This window comes from Hypanus sabinus, chromosome 3, assembly GCF_030144855.1.
Source record: "Hypanus sabinus isolate sHypSab1 chromosome 3, sHypSab1.hap1, whole genome shotgun sequence".
In the NCBI taxonomy this organism is placed as follows: domain Eukaryota; kingdom Metazoa; phylum Chordata; class Chondrichthyes; order Myliobatiformes; family Dasyatidae; genus Hypanus; species Hypanus sabinus.
The window spans coordinates 4,998,164-5,019,310 of NC_082708.1; the positions used below are offsets into that span (position 1 = coordinate 4,998,164).

Genomic DNA, 21,147 nt, shown 5'->3' on the forward strand with positions numbered 1-21,147 from the left:
GAGGAAGTGGTAGAGGGAGGACCAAATATAATATCTAAAATAAATTTGGACAGGCATATGGATAGGAGAGGTTTATTGGAATGTGGACCAAGCACAAGCACATGGAAATAGATCAGTACGGCAACACACTCAAAATGCTTAAGGAAGTCAACAAGTCAGGTATGGAGGGGAATAAACAGTTGCCATTTCAGACTAAGACCCTTCATCAGGACTGACATGTTGACTGTTTATTCCTCTCCATAGATGTTGCCTGACCTGCTGAGTTCATCTGGCATTTTGTGTGTGTTCAAGATTTCCAACATCTGCTGCTTCTGTGCTGTAAAGCTCTATGACTATAGAGTCTGGGTGACTGATCTTGTTTGCTGATCCTGTGAAATGCTTTTTGACATTTTGCTAATTCAAAGTGCTACATAACTGGGAATGGGATGTCCAGGAAGGGATAACAGCTCTGGTGAAGGGGTTTGTCATTTCCATTGTGGGGCAGTTCACTCACCTTTGTTCACAGAACGCTTCAAGAAGCAGGCTAAACTAGATCAGGGTAGCTGGTGGCCTCATGTTTCGGTGAGTTAGGGACATGCCTGTCCTAGCATGTGAAGTCAACTCGGGTGGACTGGACAGATGAAATCTAGTGAGATCCTGGAAGGCAGGTCTGCAATACTTCGTGGAGAGCGAAGGGCATGAAAAGGCACAGACAAAATCATGGTTGTCTACTGCAACCAAGAAAGGCCCCAGTGGTAATGACTGCTCATACCACTGGACCTGGAATCACAAGGTCGAGAGAGTGGAACTACCCCAGTGCAACGGCTTTTCCACTTCAAAAACTCTCCCACACAGGTCTCCTGTCATCGTTGGGTATTCCAGACAACCACCATAACTGGGAGATCTCGGGCTTGAGTTGACACCACCTGATGGCACAGTGACGTAGATGGGTAGCGTGTAGTGCAGCAGTTAGTATAATGCTATACAGCGCCAGCAATCAGGGTTCAGTTCCCACCACTGTCTGTTTACATCCTCACCATGACCACATGGTTTCCTCCCTCATTCCAAAGTCATACACAGAAGGGTTAGTGGGTTGGCTCATTATGTGGCAAGAAGCATGGTGACAATTGTGGACTGTCCCCAGCTGATGCTTGGACTGAGCTGGCTGTTGACATTAAAGACGCATTTCACTATATGTTTTGCAACAAAAAATAGTCTTTGAAGATTTTTACTTTTGAAGCAATTCTAGTTCTTGCTGTACATGTTATAAATAAAGCTCATCTCTAATCTTTAAGTGCCTTCTGACATTTTGCTAGTTAAAGGTAGTGAATAACTGGGAGATCCCAACAAAACCGCCTTGGGCAGAATGGTGAATAACTGGGAGATCCCAATGACACCACCTCGGGCAGAACAGTGTATAACTGGGAGATCCCAGCAACACCACCTCGGGCAGAACAGTGTATAACTGGGAGATCTCAATGACACCACCTTGGGCAGAACAGTGTATAACTGGGAGATCCCAATGACACCACCTTGGGCAGAACAGTGTATAACTGGGAGATCCCAACAACACCACCTCAGGCAGAACAGTGTATAACTGGGAGATCCCAACAACACCACCTTGGGCAGAACAGTGTATAACTGGGAGATCCCAATAACACCACCTTGGGCAGGATGGTGAATAACTGGGAGATCCCAATGACACCACCTCGGGCAGAACAGTGTATAACTGGGAGATCCCAATGACACCACCTTGGGCAGAACAGTGTATAACTGGGAGATCCCAATAACACCACCTTGGGCAGAATGGTGAATAACTGGGAGATCCCAATGACACCACCTCGGGCAGAACAGTGTATAACTGGGAGATCCCAACAACACCACCTCGGGCAGAACAGTGTATAACTGGGAGATCCCAATAACACCACCTTGGGCAGAACAGTGTATAACTGGGAGATCCCAACAACACCACCTCGGGCAGAACAGTGAATAACTGGGAGATCCCAACAACACCACCTCGGGCAGAACAGTGTATAACTAGGAGATCCCAACAACACCACCTCAGGCAGAACAGTGTATAACTGGGAGATCCCAACAACACCACCTCGGGCAGAACAGTGTATAACTGGGAGATCCCAACAACACCACCTCGGGCAGAACAGTGTATAACTGGGAGATCCCAACAACACCACCTCGGGCAGAACAGTGTATAACTGGGAGATCCCAACAACACCACCTCGGGCAGCATGGTGTATAACTGGGAGATCCCAGCAACACCACCTCGGGCAGCATGGTGTATAACTGGGAGATCCCAACAACACCACCTCGGGCAGAACAGTGTATAACTGGGAGATCCCAATAACACCACCTTGGGCAGGATGGTGAATAACTGGGAGATCCCAATGACACCACCTCGGGCAGAACAGTGTATAACTGGGAGATCCCAATGACACCACCTTGGGCAGAACAGTGTATAACTGGGAGATCCCAATAACACCACCTTGGGCAGAATGGTGAATAACTGGGAGATCCCAATGACACCACCTCGGGCAGAACAGTGTATAACTGGGAGATCCCAACAACACCACCTCGGGCAGAACAGTGTATAACTGGGAGATCCCAATAACACCACCTTGGGCAGAACAGTGTATAACTGGGAGATCCCAACAACACCACCTCGGGCAGAACAGTGAATAACTGGGAGATCCCAACAACACCACCTCGGGCAGAACAGTGTATAACTAGGAGATCCCAACAACACCACCTCAGGCAGAACAGTGTATAACTGGGAGATCCCAACAACACCACCTCGGGCAGAACAGTGTATAACTGGGAGATCCCAACAACACCACCTCGGGCAGAACAGTGTATAACTGGGAGATCCCAACAACACCACCTCGGGCAGAACAGTGTATAACTGGGAGATCCCAACAACACCACCTCGGGCAGCATGGTGTATAACTGGGAGATCCCAGCAACACCACCTCGGGCAGCATGGTGTATAACTGGGAGATCCCAACAACACCACCTCGGGCAGCATGGTGTATAACTGGGAGATCCCAATGACACCACCTCGGGCAGAACAGTGTATAACTGGGAGATCCCAGCAACACCACCTTGGGCAGAATGGTGAATAACTGGGAGATCCCAATGACACCACCTCGGGCAGAACAGTGTATAACTGGGAGATCCCAACAACACCACCTCGGGCAGAACAGTGTATAACTGGGAGATCCCAATAACACCACCTTGGGCAGAACAGTGTATAACTGGGAGATCCCAACAACACCACCTCGGGCAGAACAGTGTATAACTGGGAGATCCCAATAACACCACCTCGGGCAGAACAGTGTATAACTGGGAGATCCCAGCAACACCACCTCAGGCAGAACAGTGTATAACTAGGAGATCCCAATAACACCACCTTGGGCAGAACAGTGTATAACTGGGAGATCCCAACAACACCACCTCGGGCAGAACAGTGAATAACTGGGAGATCCCAGCAACACCACCTCAGGCAGAACAGTGTATAACTAGGAGATCCCAACAACACCACCTCGGGCAGAACAGTGTATAACTAGGAGATCCCAACAACACCACCTCGGGCAGAACAGTGTATAACTAGGAGATCCCAATAACACCACCTCGGGCAGAACAGTGTATAACTAGGAGATCCCAATAACACCACCTTGGGCAGAACAGTGTATAACTAGGAGATCCCAATAACACCACCTCAGGCAGAACAGTGTATAACTAGGAGATCCCAATAACACCACCTCGGGCAGAACAGTGTATAACTAGGAGATCCCAATAACACCACCTCGGGCAGAACAGTGTATTACTGGGAGATCCCAGCAACACCACCTCAGGCAGAACAGTGTATAACTGGGAGATCCCAGCAACACCACCTCAGGCAGAACAGTGTATAACTGGGAGATCCCAATAACACCACCTCGGGCAGAACAGTGTATAACTGGGAGATCCCAACACCACCCCCTCGGGCAGAACAGTGTATAACTGGGAGATCCCAACAACACCACCTTGGGCAGAACAGTGTATAACTGGGAGATCCCAACAACACCACCTCGGGCAGAACAGTGTATAACTGGGAGATCCCAACAACACCACCTCGGGCAGAACAGTGTATAACTGGGAGATCCCAACAACACCACCTCGGGCAGCATGGTGTATAACTGGGAGATCCCAGCAACACCACCTCGGGCAGCATGGTGTATAACTGGGAGATCCCAACAACACCACCTCGGGCAGCATGGTGTATAACTGGGAGATCCCAATGACACCACCTCGGGCAGAACAGTGTATAACTGGGAGATCCCAGCAACACCACCTTGGGCAGAATGGTGAATAACTGGGAGATCCCAATGACACCACCTCGGGCAGAACAGTGTATAACTGGGAGATCCCAACAACACCACCTCGGGCAGAACAGTGAATAACTGGGAGATCCCAGCAACACCACCTCAGGCAGAACAGTGTATAACTAGGAGATCCCAACAACACCACCTCGGGCAGAACAGTGTATAACTAGGAGATCCCAACAACACCACCTCGGGCAGAACAGTGTATAACTAGGAGATCCCAATAACACCACCTCGGGCAGAACAGTGTATAACTAGGAGATCCCAATAACACCACCTTGGGCAGAACAGTGTATAACTAGGAGATCCCAATAACACCACCTCAGGCAGAACAGTGTATAACTAGGAGATCCCAATAACACCACCTCGGGCAGAACAGTGTATAACTAGGAGATCCCAATAACACCACCTCGGGCAGAACAGTGTATTACTGGGAGATCCCAGCAACACCACCTCAGGCAGAACAGTGTATAACTGGGAGATCCCAGCAACACCACCTCAGGCAGAACAGTGTATAACTGGGAGATCCCAATAACACCACCTCGGGCAGAACAGTGTATAACTGGGAGATCCCAACACCACCCCCTCGGGCAGAACAGTGTATAACTGGGAGATCCCAACAACACCACCTTGGGCAGAACAGTGTATAACTGGGAGATCCCAACAACACCACCTCGGGCAGAACAGTGTATAACTGGGAGATCCCAACAACACCACCTCGGGCAGAACAGTGTATAACTGGGAGATCCCAACAACACCACCTCGGGCAGCATGGTGTATAACTGGGAGATCCCAGCAACACCACCTCGGGCAGCATGGTGTATAACTGGGAGATCCCAACAACACCACCTCGGGCAGCATGGTGTATAACTGGGAGATCCCAATGACACCACCTCGGGCAGAACAGTGTATAACTGGGAGATCCCAGCAACACCACCTTGGGCAGAATGGTGAATAACTGGGAGATCCCAATGACACCACCTCGGGCAGAACAGTGTATAACTGGGAGATCCCAACAACACCACCTCGGGCAGAACAGTGTATAACTGGGAGATCCCAATAACACCACCTTGGGCAGAACAGTGTATAACTGGGAGATCCCAACAACACCACCTCGGGCAGAACAGTGTATAACTGGGAGATCCCAATAACACCACCTCGGGCAGAACAGTGTATAACTGGGAGATCCCAGCAACACCACCTCAGGCAGAACAGTGTATAACTAGGAGATCCCAATAACACCACCTTGGGCAGAACAGTGTATAACTGGGAGATCCCAACAACACCACCTCGGGCAGAACAGTGAATAACTGGGAGATCCCAGCAACACCACCTCAGGCAGAACAGTGTATAACTAGGAGATCCCAACAACACCACCTCGGGCAGAACAGTGTATAACTAGGAGATCCCAATAACACCACCTCGGGCAGAACAGTGTATAACTAGGAGATCCCAATAACACCACCTTGGGCAGAACAGTGTATAACTAGGAGATCCCAATAACACCACCTCAGGCAGAACAGTGTATAACTAGGAGATCCCAATAACACCACCTCGGGCAGAACAGTGTATAACTAGGAGATCCCAATAACACCACCTCGGGCAGAACAGTGTATTACTGGGAGATCCCAGCAACACCACCTCAGGCAGAACAGTGTATAACTGGGAGATCCCAGCAACACCACCTCAGGCAGAACAGTGTATAACTGGGAGATCCCAATAACACCACCTCGGGCAGAACAGTGTATAACTGGGAGATCCCAACACCACCCCCTCGGGCAGAACAGTGTATAACTGGGAGATCCCAACAACACCACCTTGGGCAGAACAGTGTATAACTGGGAGATCCCAACAACACCACCTCGGGCAGAACAGTGTATAACTGGGAGATCCCAACAACACCACCTTGGGCAGAACAGTGTATAACTGGGAGATCCCAACAACACCACCTCGGGCAGAACGTTGTATAACTGGGAGATCTTGCATGACTCCACCTTGGGCAGTATGGTATCGTAGATGGACAGAGCGGTGTATCCCGTGATGACAGCTCCTTTACCCTTACTCTCTCCTCCTTGTGTTTGCAGAATGCTTCGTGCCAGCTCAGAGGAATCTCGGAGTTGGAGTACACCTGTGGAAAATAACCAAATCCGGAGAGTGGTACCTCGCGGCGACAGTGGAATCAAGGTAACCTCATTGGCAGCCATTACACGTGGTGAAGCATCGCCCTTCCACTTGTACCTGCACTGACAGTAAGCATTCAGTAGGGAGCATTGACAAGACCATTTTTATTCACTGAGCAACCTGAGCAGATGGCAGCAGTGTATTTATAGGAAAGCATTGAGTCCTGGGTTGGTGGTGGCACAGGGGGAGACAGTTCCTTTCGTTGAGCCCATGCCAGCTCGCTGAAGCAGTCTCATTGCCCTGTTCTGGCCCCATTCTGATAGGGTGGTTAGAAGACGTACGGTGTGTTAGCCTTCATTTGTCGGGGAACTGAATTCAAGAGCCATGAAGAAATGTTGCAGCTCTGTAAAATCCTGGTTAGACAACATGGAGAATTGTGTTCAGTTCTGGTCACCTCATTTATGGGAAGGATGTGAAAGCTTTAGAGAGGGTGCATAGGAGATTTACTAGGATGCTGCCTGGACTAGAGAGCATGTCTTATGAGGAAAGGTTGAGCGAGCTAGAGCTTTTCTCTTTGGAGCGGGGGAGGATGAGAGGTGACATGATAGAGGTGCACAGGATGATAAGAGGCATAGATTAAGTGGACAGCCAGACTTTTTCCCAGGGTGGAAATGACTAATACAGTGGGCCATAATTTTAAGGTGATTGGTGGAAAGTATAGGGAGGGATGTCAGTGGTAGATTTTTTTTTTACAGAGATTGATTGGTGTATGGAGTGTGCTGCCGGGGTGTTGGTAGATACAGATACATTAGGGGCATTTAAGAAACTCTTAGGAACATGGATGATAGGAAAATGGTGAGCTATGTGGGAGGGAACCTTCCCAGTTTTGTTTATCACTCAAATCTGTCCACTAATGATGTCACAGCCTCTGTCCTCCACTCCGTCCTGTCCCACATGGAAAATGGTGCCTCATTTGCCACAATTCTTTTTATTGACTTCAGCTCGGCATTTAATACGATCATCCCTCAGAAGTTGGGTCCTCATTGGGTCTCACTATAACTGGATCCTAGACTTCTTAACAGAAAGGGCCTAGTCACTCTGTGTTGGCAGGAACATCACACTGAGCGCCGGTGCCCCCCAGGGCTACGTGCTCAGCCCGCTGCTTTACACGCTGCATGACAGCAATGCTAGATTCAGTTCAAACCAAATCATCAAGTTCACTGATGACACAACAGTGCTTGGCCTCGTCAACAATGACAAGACTGCGTACAGAGAGAAAGTAGAGTGGCTGGTAGAATGATGCAAGCACAACTTGAGTCTCAACATGGACAAGACCCGAAGAGGTCATGTGGACTTCAGGAAGGTGCAGACCACTCTTCACTGCACATGCACGGCTCCTCTATGGAGAGAGTTAGGAGCACTCTCCACATGGAGAGGACATTGATGGGCTCACAGAGTGCATCACTGGTTACATCAACTTCTGTGTGGACTGCAATGTTCTGGCAAGAACTGTCCTTTGTTATTCAAATAACAAGCCATGGGTAACAAAGGACATTAAGGACATCCTGAACGCTGCTAAAAAGAGGGTGTTTCGAGATGGAAATAGGGAGGAGCTGAGGACAATACAGAGGGACCTGAAAGCCAAGATCAGGGAAGCTAAAAACAGGTATAGGAGGAAGCTTGAGTGGAAACTCCAGCAGAACAACATGAGAGAGGTCTGGAGTGGGATGAGGACCATCACTGGGTTCCAGTAAACTAGCAACAGAGGAGCTGAAGGCAGTGTGGACAGGGCCAATGAACTTAACCTGTTCTTCAACAGATTTGACACTGCCCATCCCCCACATGATTCATCTGTTGTCAGCCCCCAACCAACACATACTCCATTCTCCCCTCCTCACAGTCCTCCACCCTGCTGTCATGACTACACCCCTCCCCCACCTGAAACCACCATGGTGGGCTTCACAGCTGAAACAAGACGTTCCAGCAAGGCTGCAGGCCTGGATGGTGTCAGCCCCAAGGTGCTCAAAGCCTGTGCCCCCCAGCTATGTGGAGTACTTCACCATGTCTTCAACCTGAGCCTGAGTCTCCAGAGGGTTCCTGTGCTGTGGAAGACGTCCTACCTCGTCCCTGTACCGAAGACGCCGCGCCCCAGTGGCTCCAATGACTACAGACTGGTGGCACTGACCTCCTCATCATGAAGACCTTGGAGAGACTTGCTCTAGAGCAGCTCCGGCCTATGGTTAGGCCACACCTAGACCTCCTCCAGTTCGCCTACCAGCCCCGACTAGGAGATGAGGATGTCATCATCTACCTGCTGAACCGTGTCTACGCCCACCTGGACAAGCCAGCGAGCACTGTGAGGGTCATGTTTTTTGACTTCTCCAGTGCGTTCAACACCATCCACCCTGCTCTGCTGGGTGAGAAGCTGACAGTGATGCAGGTGGATGCTTCCCTGGTGTCATGGATTATTGATTATCTGACTGGCAGACCACAGTACGTGCGCTTGCAACACTGTGTGTCAAACAAAGTGGTCAGCAGCATTGGGGCTCCACATCGGACTGTCTTGTCTCCCTTTCTTTTCACCATCTACACCTCGGACTTCAACTACAACACAGAGTCTTGCCATCTTCAGAAGTTTTCTGATGACTCTGCCATAGTTGGATACATCAGCAAGGGAGGTGAGGCAGAGTACAGGGCTACGGTGGGAAACTTTGTCACATGGTGTGAGCAGAATCATCTGCAGCTTAATGTGAAAAAGACTAAGGAGTTGGTGGTGGACCTGAGGAGGGCTAAGGTACCGGTGACCCCTGTTTCCATCCAAGGGGTCAGTGTGGACATGGTGGAGGATTACAGATACCTGGGGATATGAATTGACAATAAACTGGACTGGTCAAAGAACACTGAGGCTGTCTACAAGAAGGGTCAGAGCCGTCTCTACTTCCTGAGGAGACTGAGGTCCTTTAACATCTGCCGGATGATGTTGAGGATGTTCTACGAGTCTGTGGTGGCCAGTGCTATCATGTTTGCTGTTGTGTGCTGGGGCAGTAGGCTGAGGGTAGCAGACACCAACAGAATCAATAAACTAATTCATAAAGCCAGTGATGTTGTGGGGATGGAACTGGACTGTCTGATGGTGGTGTCTGAAAAGAGGATGCCGTCCAAGTTGCACGCCATCTTGGACAATGTCTCCCATCCACTCCATAATGTACTGGTTAGGCACAGGAGTACAGTCAGCCAGAGACTCATTCCACCAAGATGTAACACTGAGAGTCATAGGAAGTCATTCCTGCCTATGGCCATCAAACTTTACAACTCCTCCCTCAGAGTGTCAGACACCCTGAGCCAATAGGCTGGTCCTGGACTTATTTCCACTTGGAATAATTTACTAATTAGATAATTTATTATCTATTTATTATTTTATATTGCTATATTTCTACACTATTCTTGGTTGATGCGACTGTAACGAAACCCCATTTTCTTTTCTGGAAGTGCATGAAACAGACAATCTTACCTGGGCCCTGAACACCACCTGTTTGGTTAAGAAAGCACAGCAACATCTCCACTTTCAGAGGAGATAGAGACAAGTGGGGTGCATCCCCCCTCCCCCCAATTCTAACAAATTTTTACAAGAGCATTGTCTAGAGTGTCCTGACCAGCTGCATCACCGTCTGGTACAGGGATTGCAAGGCATCTGACTGCAAGACCCTACAATGGATTGTGAGCACTGCTGAGAGGATCATCGGGGTCTCCCTTCCACCCATCAGAGGTATTTATCCAGAGTGCTGGTAAGCAGGGCCTTTAGCATTGTCACTGATCCCTACCATCTGTCTAACAATCTCTTTCACCCCCTACCATCAGGCACGAGGTACCCTAGCATTAGGACAAGAACTGTTAGGATGGGAACAGATTCATTCCTCAGGCCATAAGACTGCTGATCTCCCAGCCACCAACTAGGTTTCATTGTGTCTGAAGTGCTGGTTGCGTTAACCTGTTCACTTTATAACTTGTGTTATAAATGCATCTTATTATTTGTCAATTTACTAGTGGTAATATTATTTTATGTGCTGTATGTGTGAGTACATCTTATCCTGTTGTGCACCTTGGTCTGAGTAATGTCTTGTTTGGCAGTATACACACTTAGAGTCAAATGACACTAGACTGAAGTTGAAGGGAAGGGTTAGATTGATTGTGGTGTTGGTTCAAGTGTGGGCCGAAGGTCCCGTACTGTGCTGTGTTCTGTGTTCAGGATGTCGAAGCTGATAATGATCAACCTGTCACTGACTCCATTCAAATTTCAAAGCCCTACTTCAGATTGATCCTTTTCTTTTTCTGTTACTAATCTCAGCTTTATAACGTAATGATCACTATTACCTTTTTTATTTTCCCATGTTGACGGAAGGAAGATTATTCCATTATTTCTGCAGTGCTCCAGTGGACTTCGAACTTATTTGTGGATGACCTCTCACATCTCCCTCTCTTGCTGTTTTTCTTTCAGGGACCTTCACAGACCCATGGTACCAATACGCTCAACATCCTGTCCTCCTCGGAAAACAGCCGCCCCAGCTCAGCGCCCAACCTCAGCATCGACAAGCGCCTTTCAGCTGAATCCTCGGCATCAGAGGCGGTAAAGTGGGACCGGTCGACCAGCCCTGACAGCAATGACAGCATTTCAGAGGAGCTCAACCACTTCAAGCCCATCATCTGCTCACCCTGCACACCGCCCAAGAAGTTACCCGACGGTAGGCTCCTCAAGCCCAGGATCATTAAATCAACGCCCCGGAACCTGTACAACCATCTACATAAGGCAGTGACCACCTACGAGGTGAGCCCCAAGATCCTGGAGAAGTGGGGGCAGATCCTCCAGGACCGGCACAAGGGGAAGACTGCTTCCAAGGGTACCCTGACCTCCGAAGAGGAGGAGGATGACGAGCGGTCTGGCCGGCCGGTACCTGAATGTGACATCCCAGAGGTGGAGGCCGCCACCGCCTCACACCCCTGCACCTCTCCTGGGCTCAGCCAGCTGGAATCACGAACCTCGCCCTGGCCCATGGACTTTTCAGACTTTGCAGAGGTACCAGACTCGGTGCTGGAGAATCTGGAGTGGGAATCAGTGGGGGGCAGTGCCGGAGCAAGCCCCCTTCAAAACCAGAGTGCAGAACAAAAGGAGAACGGGGCTCTCCGCCAGACCCCTGCTTGTCCCGGGCGGAGAGCCTGCAAGGGCGGAGTCACCAACGCCAGTGGCGGCGGGCAAGACCGCCCATCCTCTCGGTCACGCCCACACCACAGCAGGAAGCGTCGCTGCAAGACCAAGCACGCGGCAGCGGAGGCCAGCAAACGGCCAAGGCTGAGCCCGGCAAGGAATGCCGGCAAAGTGGGCATGGCACTGACCAGTGACTCGGACCAGGCCCGGCAGCAGGATGAGGATCGGAAACTGGCTCAGAGACTGCAGCGCCGGTTCGACCTGGAGCGGACCACGGTCAACCGGAGGAAGGGCAGTAAGGACAGTTACCCACTGCGGACAAAGGTCATCTCCAACGCCGACTAGCAGGAGCGGTGTCGCTCTCCTCGTGCCCCCAGCTCTTCCCGTCGCTGTTCCATGTATAGTCATTACAGGAAAATACAGCCTGCACCACACACTCTCCTAATAAGCTGTTGCCTGTGAGCTCATCCATTGATTGTGCTCGTCGCCCCAGACAATTGAATTCTGCTGTTGAGTGGGCAGTGCTTGCCGAGGTGCACACTCCGACCAGGAGGAGTGGTGTGGAGGAACAGCACTTCACAAATCGTGTACCAGCCCTGCCTGTACTTTATTTTTATAGAGGGGAACAATTTCACTTTTTAAATATTGTATATTTCTCTCGGGTTCCAACAGGGAGAGGCTGGTTGGTGTGTGAATCCAGTCCCATCCGGTACCTGGTGAGGATTTGACTAAGCCCGTTCCCGTTGGGGTTGGTTAATGGAGAGCTGTGATGTTCTGGCAGATGTTTGGGAAAGGTCATTTCCGGTGTCAGGCACAGGTACAAGATTAGAGAGGCTTAAAAAAAGACCTGAGAAGTAACTTTACACAGAGGGTAGTGATTTGCCGAAGGAAGTGGTCAAGGTTGGTACAGTTGTAGGATTTAAGCGGCACTTGGATAGGTTCATGGAGGGGAGGGTCTTGGAGGGTTATGGGCCAACCGCAGACAACTAGCAGGAAGGATTCTGTGGTCAGCATCGACAAGTTGGACTGAGGGGCCTGTTTTCATGGTATGACTATTGACAGGGCTAAAAGGGTGACACAGTAGCCTAATGTTATTACAGCTCCAGTGACATAGGTTCAATTCCTACCGCTGTCTGTAAGGAGTTCTTATGCTCTCCCTTTGACCACATGAGTTTCCTCTGGGTGCTCCAGTTTCCTCCCACATTCCAAAGATGTATGGGGTAGCTGATGAATTGATTACATGGGTGTGAGTGGATGGCAGCATCTCATTGGAGTGGGAGTGGGAGTACATAGCAAAATAATCTCAAATCAGCTCCGGAATTCAAAGAGATCCCCTGATGCAGATGGTGCTTCATGTGGCATCTGAGCTCTCCTGTAGGGAAATCTACAGCACTATCCCACACTATCTCTCCCACTCCCACCCAAATATGTTGGTTATCCATCGTACCCAACAATGGCAGGAGACCTGTGTGGGAGAGTTTTTAAAGTGGAAAAGATGTTACACTGGGCAGTTGCACTCTCTCGAGCTTGGGATTTCGGGACAGCGATATGAGCAGTCATCACCACTGGGGTCTTTCTTGGTTGCAGTAGACAACCATGTTTTCGTCTCTGTCTTTTCATGCCCTTTGTTCTCCACAAAGTATTGCAGAACCACCTTCTTGGCCATTGGATCTCACTACAGATCTCATCTGCCCAGTCTGTCAGAGCAGACCTTGCATGCTAGTACAGGCGCCTCCCAGTCTCACCAGGGTATGAGGCCGCCTGCTACACTCACCTGGTTTAGCTCACCTGTCGGATGGTGTACCAGGATGTGGCCACTGTTGCATGCAAACAGCTACTTGGAGCCAAAGGTGAGACCTGAGTGTCTGGTGGAGATCAAAGGTGAGTGAGCTGCCCCCAGAATGGACACGTCAATTCCCTTCCCCAGGCTTATTACCTCCCTGGACACCCCATTCACCACCAAAATATACTACTCTCTTTAAGGGTTGAGGAGATCCCAGGCCACTTTGCCTGTCCTCCTCTGAAACTACAAGCATACTAACAGTTAACTAAAAACCCACATGGTGCGATAAATGACAAGAGTGAAATTTGTCCACCCTTTAATCTCTGCCCTTTGAAATCCACAGAAGATTTATAAGCAGTTATTTTTAAGGTTGTTTAAAATGATCCACTTGCCACAGGTTCTTCTGGAATTCCTGACTGGATTTGGCTTGGTATGGTTCATTCATAGGTGCTCTCTAATACTTTGTCAGCTGAGAAACATTTGTACTATTACCAGAAGTTGGTTCAGCAGGATACCTTATTCTGAAGTGATTTTAAGATGAGCTTCTTGGTTAATCCTTTGGGTATAGCAATGCAGTGTGTGTCAGGCTGTGAGCCTGAGGAGATCCTCCATTGTGGGCCATCAACAATATAATCTCTGTGTTTGGACATCACAATTTTAATCGTAGATCAGCATGGGGATAGGCCCTTAGGCCCAGCTGACTATCATCATCCATTTATGCTAATTCTGTTTCATTCTCCTCTGTTCCCATCAGCTTCCCCCAGACTGTACCCCTCATATGAGGGCAAATTGAATGTGGGAGGAAACAGAAGCATCCAGTGGGAAACCCACACAATCAGAATCAGATTTAATTTTACTGGCATATATTGTGAAATTTGTTGTTTTGCAGCACTAGTACATTGCAGTATGTAATTTAAAAATATAAATTACAAAAAAGAAATATATAAATTGAATTAAATAAGTTGTGCAAAAAGAGCAAAAACATGGATTCATTGTCCATTCAGGGGGAAGAAACTGTTCCTAAAGGTTGAGTGTGTGCCTTCAAACTCCTGTACCTCCTCCTTGATGGTAGCAATGAGAAGAGGGCATATCCTGGGTGATAGGGGTCCTTAATGATGGATGCCGCCTTTTTGATGCATTGCCTTTTGAAGATGACCTTGATGCTGGGGAGGCAAAGTACCTATGATGGAGCTGGCTGAGTTTACAACTTTGCAGCTTTTTCTGATCCTGTGCAGTGTCCCCTCCATACCAGATACAGAGAATGTGCAAACTCCACACCGACGATGCCCGAGGTCAGGACTGAACTGGAGTCTCTGGTGCTGAGAGACAGTGGCACTACCTGCTGTACTAAGTGCCATCTTATTTATTGCTTCAGTTTCACCAGTACTCAATTCCAGCTCATGCCTGATGAGCAGGGGACTGTAAGACTCCCTGTTCTCGCCATCTTGACCAGTTCAGAATCTTGACTTGTACAGTGGACTGGTTGGAATAATCAAATGATTTTGCAAGGTAGAATACTTGCCTCTCTTCCAGTACCAGTCCTGAAGCCATGTGCCAGGGACCAGCTCGGACAGGATTTCAGAGTAGTGCCCATTTCTCTCTGTTGGGACAGATGTTCCATTGTTCTGCTGACCAGTGCAAAGTGAACGTCTCTTTCATCAATTCCAGCACCATCGCTGATCGGTCAGCCTGAATGTAGGCTGTTCTGGTGTGGGAGACTGACACAGCAGCTTTAATCGCTAGGTGGCAGGCTCCATCGGTCTTTGATCCTAGAACAAGGGGAAGCACTGAGCTGAGTGCCTCAGGAAGCCAAGAAAGGAGAGGAACCCAGATCCCCCGCACTTACACCCGCTGTGCTGACTGGTATAATGGGGTAGTGGGTGTTGATCAGCAGGTGGCTAGGAACATTATTAGTACATTAATTACTTCAGTGAGATTTCATGGAACTTTCCATGCAAAAACTACCACTTTCTGTCTCTGTCATGCATTCAACTGCCTCAGGTGTACACGTCTTGTTTATTTTCTTTAGAGTTACAGCATGGAACAGGCCCTTCTGACCCTTTGAGCCACACTGATTTAACCTTAGACTAATCACAGGACAGTTTACATTGAGCAGTTAATCTACTAACCAGTATGTTATGGACTGTGGGAGGAAACCAGAGCACCCGGGGGTAAGCCTGCACACAAAGGGGAAGGAACATACAAACTTGCTTACAGAGGACGCTAGAATTGAACTCTGATGACCCAAGTTGTAATAACATCACATTAACCATTATGCTACAGTGGCACCTCAATACTGATACCCAATGAAGGGGGCCCAATATGTCAGGTCTTTATTTCTCTCCATAGATTCTGCTTGACCTGCTGTGTTTCTCCAGCATTTTATGTGTGTTGCTCCAGATTTCTAGCATCTGCAGAATCTTTTGTTTTCTTGTTTATACCTGGTACTTGTGGGGTCTTCATTTAAATTCTGGCACTTTAAGCTATGTGTTTCCTGTATTGGCTTCTACACTGGATTGGAAATTGCGGAGAAGCGCTAATTTTTTTCTAACATTGGGGAAGACGTTAAGACTTTTTGTCTGAAAGCAGTATGGGACAAATGAAACCAGAGAATATTTTATTAATTCACTTTATACTAAACCTAGTAGAGCACTTGAATCCTCCAACCCCATTTTAATTCTTTAAAGGAAAAATATTTGCCAAAGATTTAAGTAAAAAAATGTTAAGCAATAGAGTATGTAAGAATTTTCAGGAAAGCAAAACCTCGGGCACAGAACTGACAACTGCACAGATGGAATTTTATGCTAAGATATGTTGCCAAAACTGAGTTAGTTTAAGGTATTGTGTATAAAGAGATACTTTGTTCTGGACTTTCTGATTTACCTGTTGTTATGATAACAAATGAGACCTCTACCCTCACTTCCCATTCTGTGTCTGGGTTGATGTAGTGATGCCTGGAGGTTAACTGTCAGACAGCGCTACAGTAATACCCAGATGGACAAAGAGTGTGTCCTTGGCAAGTAATTACAACACAAGATCATGGTGGCTCTGTTGTAACAGAACTTTTCCAGTGTATGATAAACTGACATTTTGGTGCACAATTACAAGATGGCCAGAGAGTAGTGCTTGAAACACTACTCCAGTCCACCAGCTAGAATCACAGTGATCCTGGGTCCTGGATGCAGTCCATAAGACACAGAGGTAGAATTAGGCCATTCAGGTACATCAAGTCTGCTCTTCCGTTCTATCATGACTGATTTATTATCCCTTTCAACCCCAATCTCCTGCCTTTTACCTGTTATCTTTGACACCTGGACTAATCAAGAACCTATCATTCTCCATTTTAAACATACCCAATGATTTGGCGTCCACAGCCTTCTGTAGCAATGAATTACACAGATTCACCACTCTTTTAAGAAATTCCTCCTTATCTCTGTTGTAAAGGGATGCCCTTGTATTCTGAGGCTGTGCCCTCTGGTCCTAGACTCCCCACTACACGAAACATCCTCTCTATCTAGACCTTTCAATATTCGATAGGTTTCAATGAGATCCCCCCCCCCCCATTCTTCTAAACCCCCATTACTGTATAGGTGTTTGACCATAGGCATAGGAGCAGAACCTTTGCACCTCTGGTTTTTGCATTTTCTGCCCATTTAGAAAATTGTCTATTCCTGCCACTTCTTTTTCCGTTCTCCAATGCTTCGACTGATTATTTTAACATCACAATTTTATCACCACTATTTGAGTGATATGAATGGCAAAATCTGGACTGGAATTGGCATAGGCACTTTGAAGATGAAGTGGGTAGCGCTCCCTCACCCAGTCAGAAGTTCATAATTTGTCTCAAATTCCAAGCAGTACGTATCTTTGGAATGAGTTACTAAATGTACCAAATGGAATCTGTTTTCAAGTGATTAGGGAGCTCCTGCTGAGAATCCTTTTTAACCCCCAATTTTGATTAATTGAATCTTTATTAGAACTTGCATTGTTTTCTGGAGGTAGCCCCAACTGTTCTATTCTTAGGCAGTTCCCTGTAACATAGAACAGAGTCGCTCCTTCAATATTTAACCTACTCCAAGATAAATCTAACCCTTCCCTCCCACATAAGCTATGTTTCTATCATCCATTGGCCTATCTCAGAGTTTCTTAAATGTCCCTAATGTATCTTCCTCTACCATCATCCTTAGCAGCATATTCCACACATCCACCACTCTGTGTAAAAAAAAAACCTACCTTTAACATCCACTCCCCCCCCCCCCCAACGCACTTTCCTTCTATCACCTTAAAATGATGCCTTCTTGAATTAGCCATTTCTGCGCTGAAAAAAGGTCTCTGGATGTCCACTTGATCGATGCCTCTTATCACCTTGTACACCTCTATTATTCTGCTGTGAAGGACTATTGCATTGCCTACATAAAGTAACTGCACTTTAAAAGTCTTGGAAGTTTTTTAAAATCAAGTTCTGAGTTCTGACAAGTGCTTGAGAAATGTAAGAAGGTCTGGAGGCACAGCTACCAGTAGGGGAACCGGGGAATGGGTGGTGGTGCTGTTGTTGGAGTTTAGCAATATGAGTGGGAACATCCCCCATCTGCACTGCCTCAGAATTGCACATTGCTCACGTGTTGTGTTAATATAGTATCTGCATCACGTCTGTTTTTAAAGTTCCTAATAGCCTGGTACTGGAGTATCATAGAATCATTTTCGTTTATAATCCTGCTCGAGCTTGCACATCTTCTTTATGGGTCCCTTAAATTTAAACAATCTCCCTCAAAATACAATTGGCAGGTCAGCTTTTTTGAACTACACTCCTAAATTGTGGAATTTAGTACCTAAAACTAAGGGATACAGACTCAATTGACACTTTTAAACACCAGCTCAAAACCTTTCAACCTTGCTTTTAACTAACATAAATTTGTCTTTTAATTTCATGTTTGCACTTTATCCCATTGTAAAGCACTTTGTACTACATCATATATATGAAAGGTGCTCTATAAGTAAACAAGTTGTTGTTATTACTAACTAAGATCCGGAGAGTCAGCCCAGCCCTGTTTAGCTGCTGCACAGTGACCATAAGATATGGGGGCAGAATTAGGCCATTCCATTATGACTGATTTATTTTCCCTCTCAACTCCATTCTCCAGCCTTCTACCTGTAACCTTTAATACCTTAGTTAATCAAGAACTCAACCACCTGCACTTTAAATAAGACCATAAGACAAAGAAGCAGAAGTCAGCCATTCGGCGCATTGAGTCTGCTCTGCCATTTTATGATGAGCTGATCCATTCTCCCATTTAGTCCCATTCCCCTGCCTTCTCAGCATAACCTTTGATGCCCTGGCTACTCAGATACTTATCAATCTCTGCCTTAAATACACCCAACGACTTGACCTCCACTGCCACCTGTAACAACTAATTCCAGATTCACCACCCTCTGGCTAAAAAAATTTCTTTGCATCTCTGTTCTGAATGGGTGCCCTTCGATACTTAAGTCATACCCTCTCATACTAGACTCCCTCGCCATGGGAAACAACTTTGCCACATCCACTCTGTCCATGCCTTTCGACATTCAAAATGTTTCTATGAGGTCCCCCCTCATTCTTCTAAACTCCAAGGAGTACAGTCCAAGAGCAGTCAAATGTTCCTCATATGTTAACTCTCATTCCCGGAATCATTCGAGTGAATCTTCTTTGAACCCTCTCCAATGTCAGCACATCCTTTCTTAAATTAGGAGCCCATAACTGCGCACAGTACTCCAAGTGAGGTCTTACCAGTGCCTTATAGAGCCTCAACATCACATTCCTGCTCCTATACTCTAATCCTCTAGAAATGAATGCCAACATTGCATTCACCTTCTTCACCACTGGAGGTTAACCTTCAAGGTATCCTGCACGAGGACTCCCAAGTCCCACTGCATCTTAGAACTTTGAATTCTGTCTCCATTTATATAATAGTCTGCCCATTTATTTCTTTTACCAAAGTGCATGACCGTACACTTTCTGACATTGTATTTCATTTGCCACTTCTTTGTCCATTCTCCCAATCTATCCAAGTCTCTCTGCAGACTTGTTTCCTCAGCTCTACTGGCCCCTCCACCTATCTTTGTATCATCAGCAAACTTAGCCACAAAGCCATCTATTCCATAATCCAAAGGCTGAAGTGAGCTAAGTTTATCATTTTGTCCACAAGGTAGCATTCCCAGCAATGCCTTAAAGATTAAATATTCTTAAAGATTAGTTTTATTTGTGATATTTAGATCAAAATTACAGTGAAATATGTTGTTTGTGTTAATAACCAACACAGTCTGAGGATGTGCTTCGGGCGGCCCGCAAGTGTTGTAACACATCCAATGCGAACCTTGGATTAAAAGCATAAGAATCTGATAAACATAATCTCCCTGAAACCAATCCCGAGTTTAGCTTGCTCATTGAAAATTGCCCTAAAACACAGCAGAACTATGAAAAAGGAAATTAGAAAACTGAAGCCAAATTAAGTTTGTCATTAAGCTTTCTTTCCATGAATCTTCTCCACATCAGCAGTTTGGTTGCTTGTACTCCAGTTAGTATGGGACCTCCAGGGAGAATGAAATCAATTTCTCAAGTAACTGGAGTTTAAAGAAATGTGTTTGTCTTCACACATTTATGGATTATAAAAGCAATCAGTTGGTAGCGGAGGGTCTGGGAAGGACAGATGGTAGGAACCATTAATATAGCCCTTCAGAAATCCATCCTACTAGAGCTGGCACTCAGCGTGTCCTGTTCTGGTCGCTCACTCCTGAGGTCTTTGCACTGCTCATACAGCCTGTTCACATTGGCCGCCAGTCGCCCACGCAGCTCCACGTACTTCAGCTGTAGGTCCCTCAGTAGAGCCACGGCCTCATCGTACTCCTGCCTGGTGACACCCTTACCCCGCAGGACATGAGCTGTGTGGAATGGCAAAGTTTCCCAGTTAGTGGCATAAATAATCCTAGTCTGTGCATGGATTTACTGGGATAGTTGGAGTGAGAAGACTTCAGTTATAGGGAAAGGTTGAATAGGTTAGGACTTTATTCCCTGGAGCATACAAAAATGAGGGGAGATTTGGTAGAGGTATAGACAGGATAAGTGCAAGTAGACCTTTCCACTGAGGCCGGATGATATTAGAACTAGAGCTAATGGGTCAAAGGTGAAATGTTTAAAGGGATTCTCTTCATTCAGAGGGTGGTGAGAGTGGACGAGCTATCAGTGGAAGTGGTGGATGTGGGTTCGATTTCAACATTTAAGTGAATTTTGGATAAATACATGGATGGGAGGGTTATGGAGTGCTATGGTCCAGATGCAGGTCAATGGGATGAGGCAGATTAATAGTTTGGCATGAACTAGGTGGGCCAAAGGGCCAATTTCTGTGATGTAGTACTCTATGACAATGTTCTATAAGGCCCTTCGATAAAGGGTGAGTTAGGACTGTTCTTGGGGAAATGCAGGTAAGGAGAAAAGTTAAAAGTGGTTCACCAACATGAGAAGGAACTTATGATATTTGAAGCAAGGGGCAAGGACAAAAAATTCACAAAGCCGAAGGAGAACTGTAAATGAAGAACCCATCCTGCAGGGTAGACAATGAGATGTTTCCACTGCTGGGAGAGTCCCAAATAAAGGAACATGGTTACACTGTTAGGAGGCAGTGATTTAACATTGAGGACAAAGTTTGGTC

At 47.1% G+C, this 21,147-nt stretch overlaps 2 protein-coding genes across 3 annotated transcripts in view; one reads left to right on the plus strand and one right to left on the minus strand.

Moving 5' to 3' along the window:
- The window catches only part of rnf169 (ring finger protein 169), a 52,359-nt gene extending 36,027 nt beyond the window's left edge, over positions 1–16,332 (plus strand). Inside the window, exons 5-6 of the mRNA XM_059963588.1 lie at positions 6,443–6,542; positions 10,975–16,332. Coding sequence (XP_059819571.1) covers positions 6,443–6,542; positions 10,975–12,024 — 1,150 coding nt within the window. The 3' untranslated portion in view covers positions 12,025–16,332. The remainder of the gene's footprint in view (positions 1–6,442; positions 6,543–10,974) is intronic.
- LOC132390996 (X-ray radiation resistance-associated protein 1-like) overlaps positions 14,081–21,147 on the minus strand; it is a 46,230-nt gene continuing 39,163 nt past the window's right edge. For both annotated transcript variants that reach the window (XM_059963586.1, XM_059963587.1), the window contains one exon: positions 14,081–20,380. In XM_059963586.1, coding sequence (XP_059819569.1) covers positions 20,175–20,380 — 206 coding nt within the window. In that variant the 3' untranslated portion in view covers positions 14,081–20,174. The remainder of the gene's footprint in view (positions 20,381–21,147) is intronic.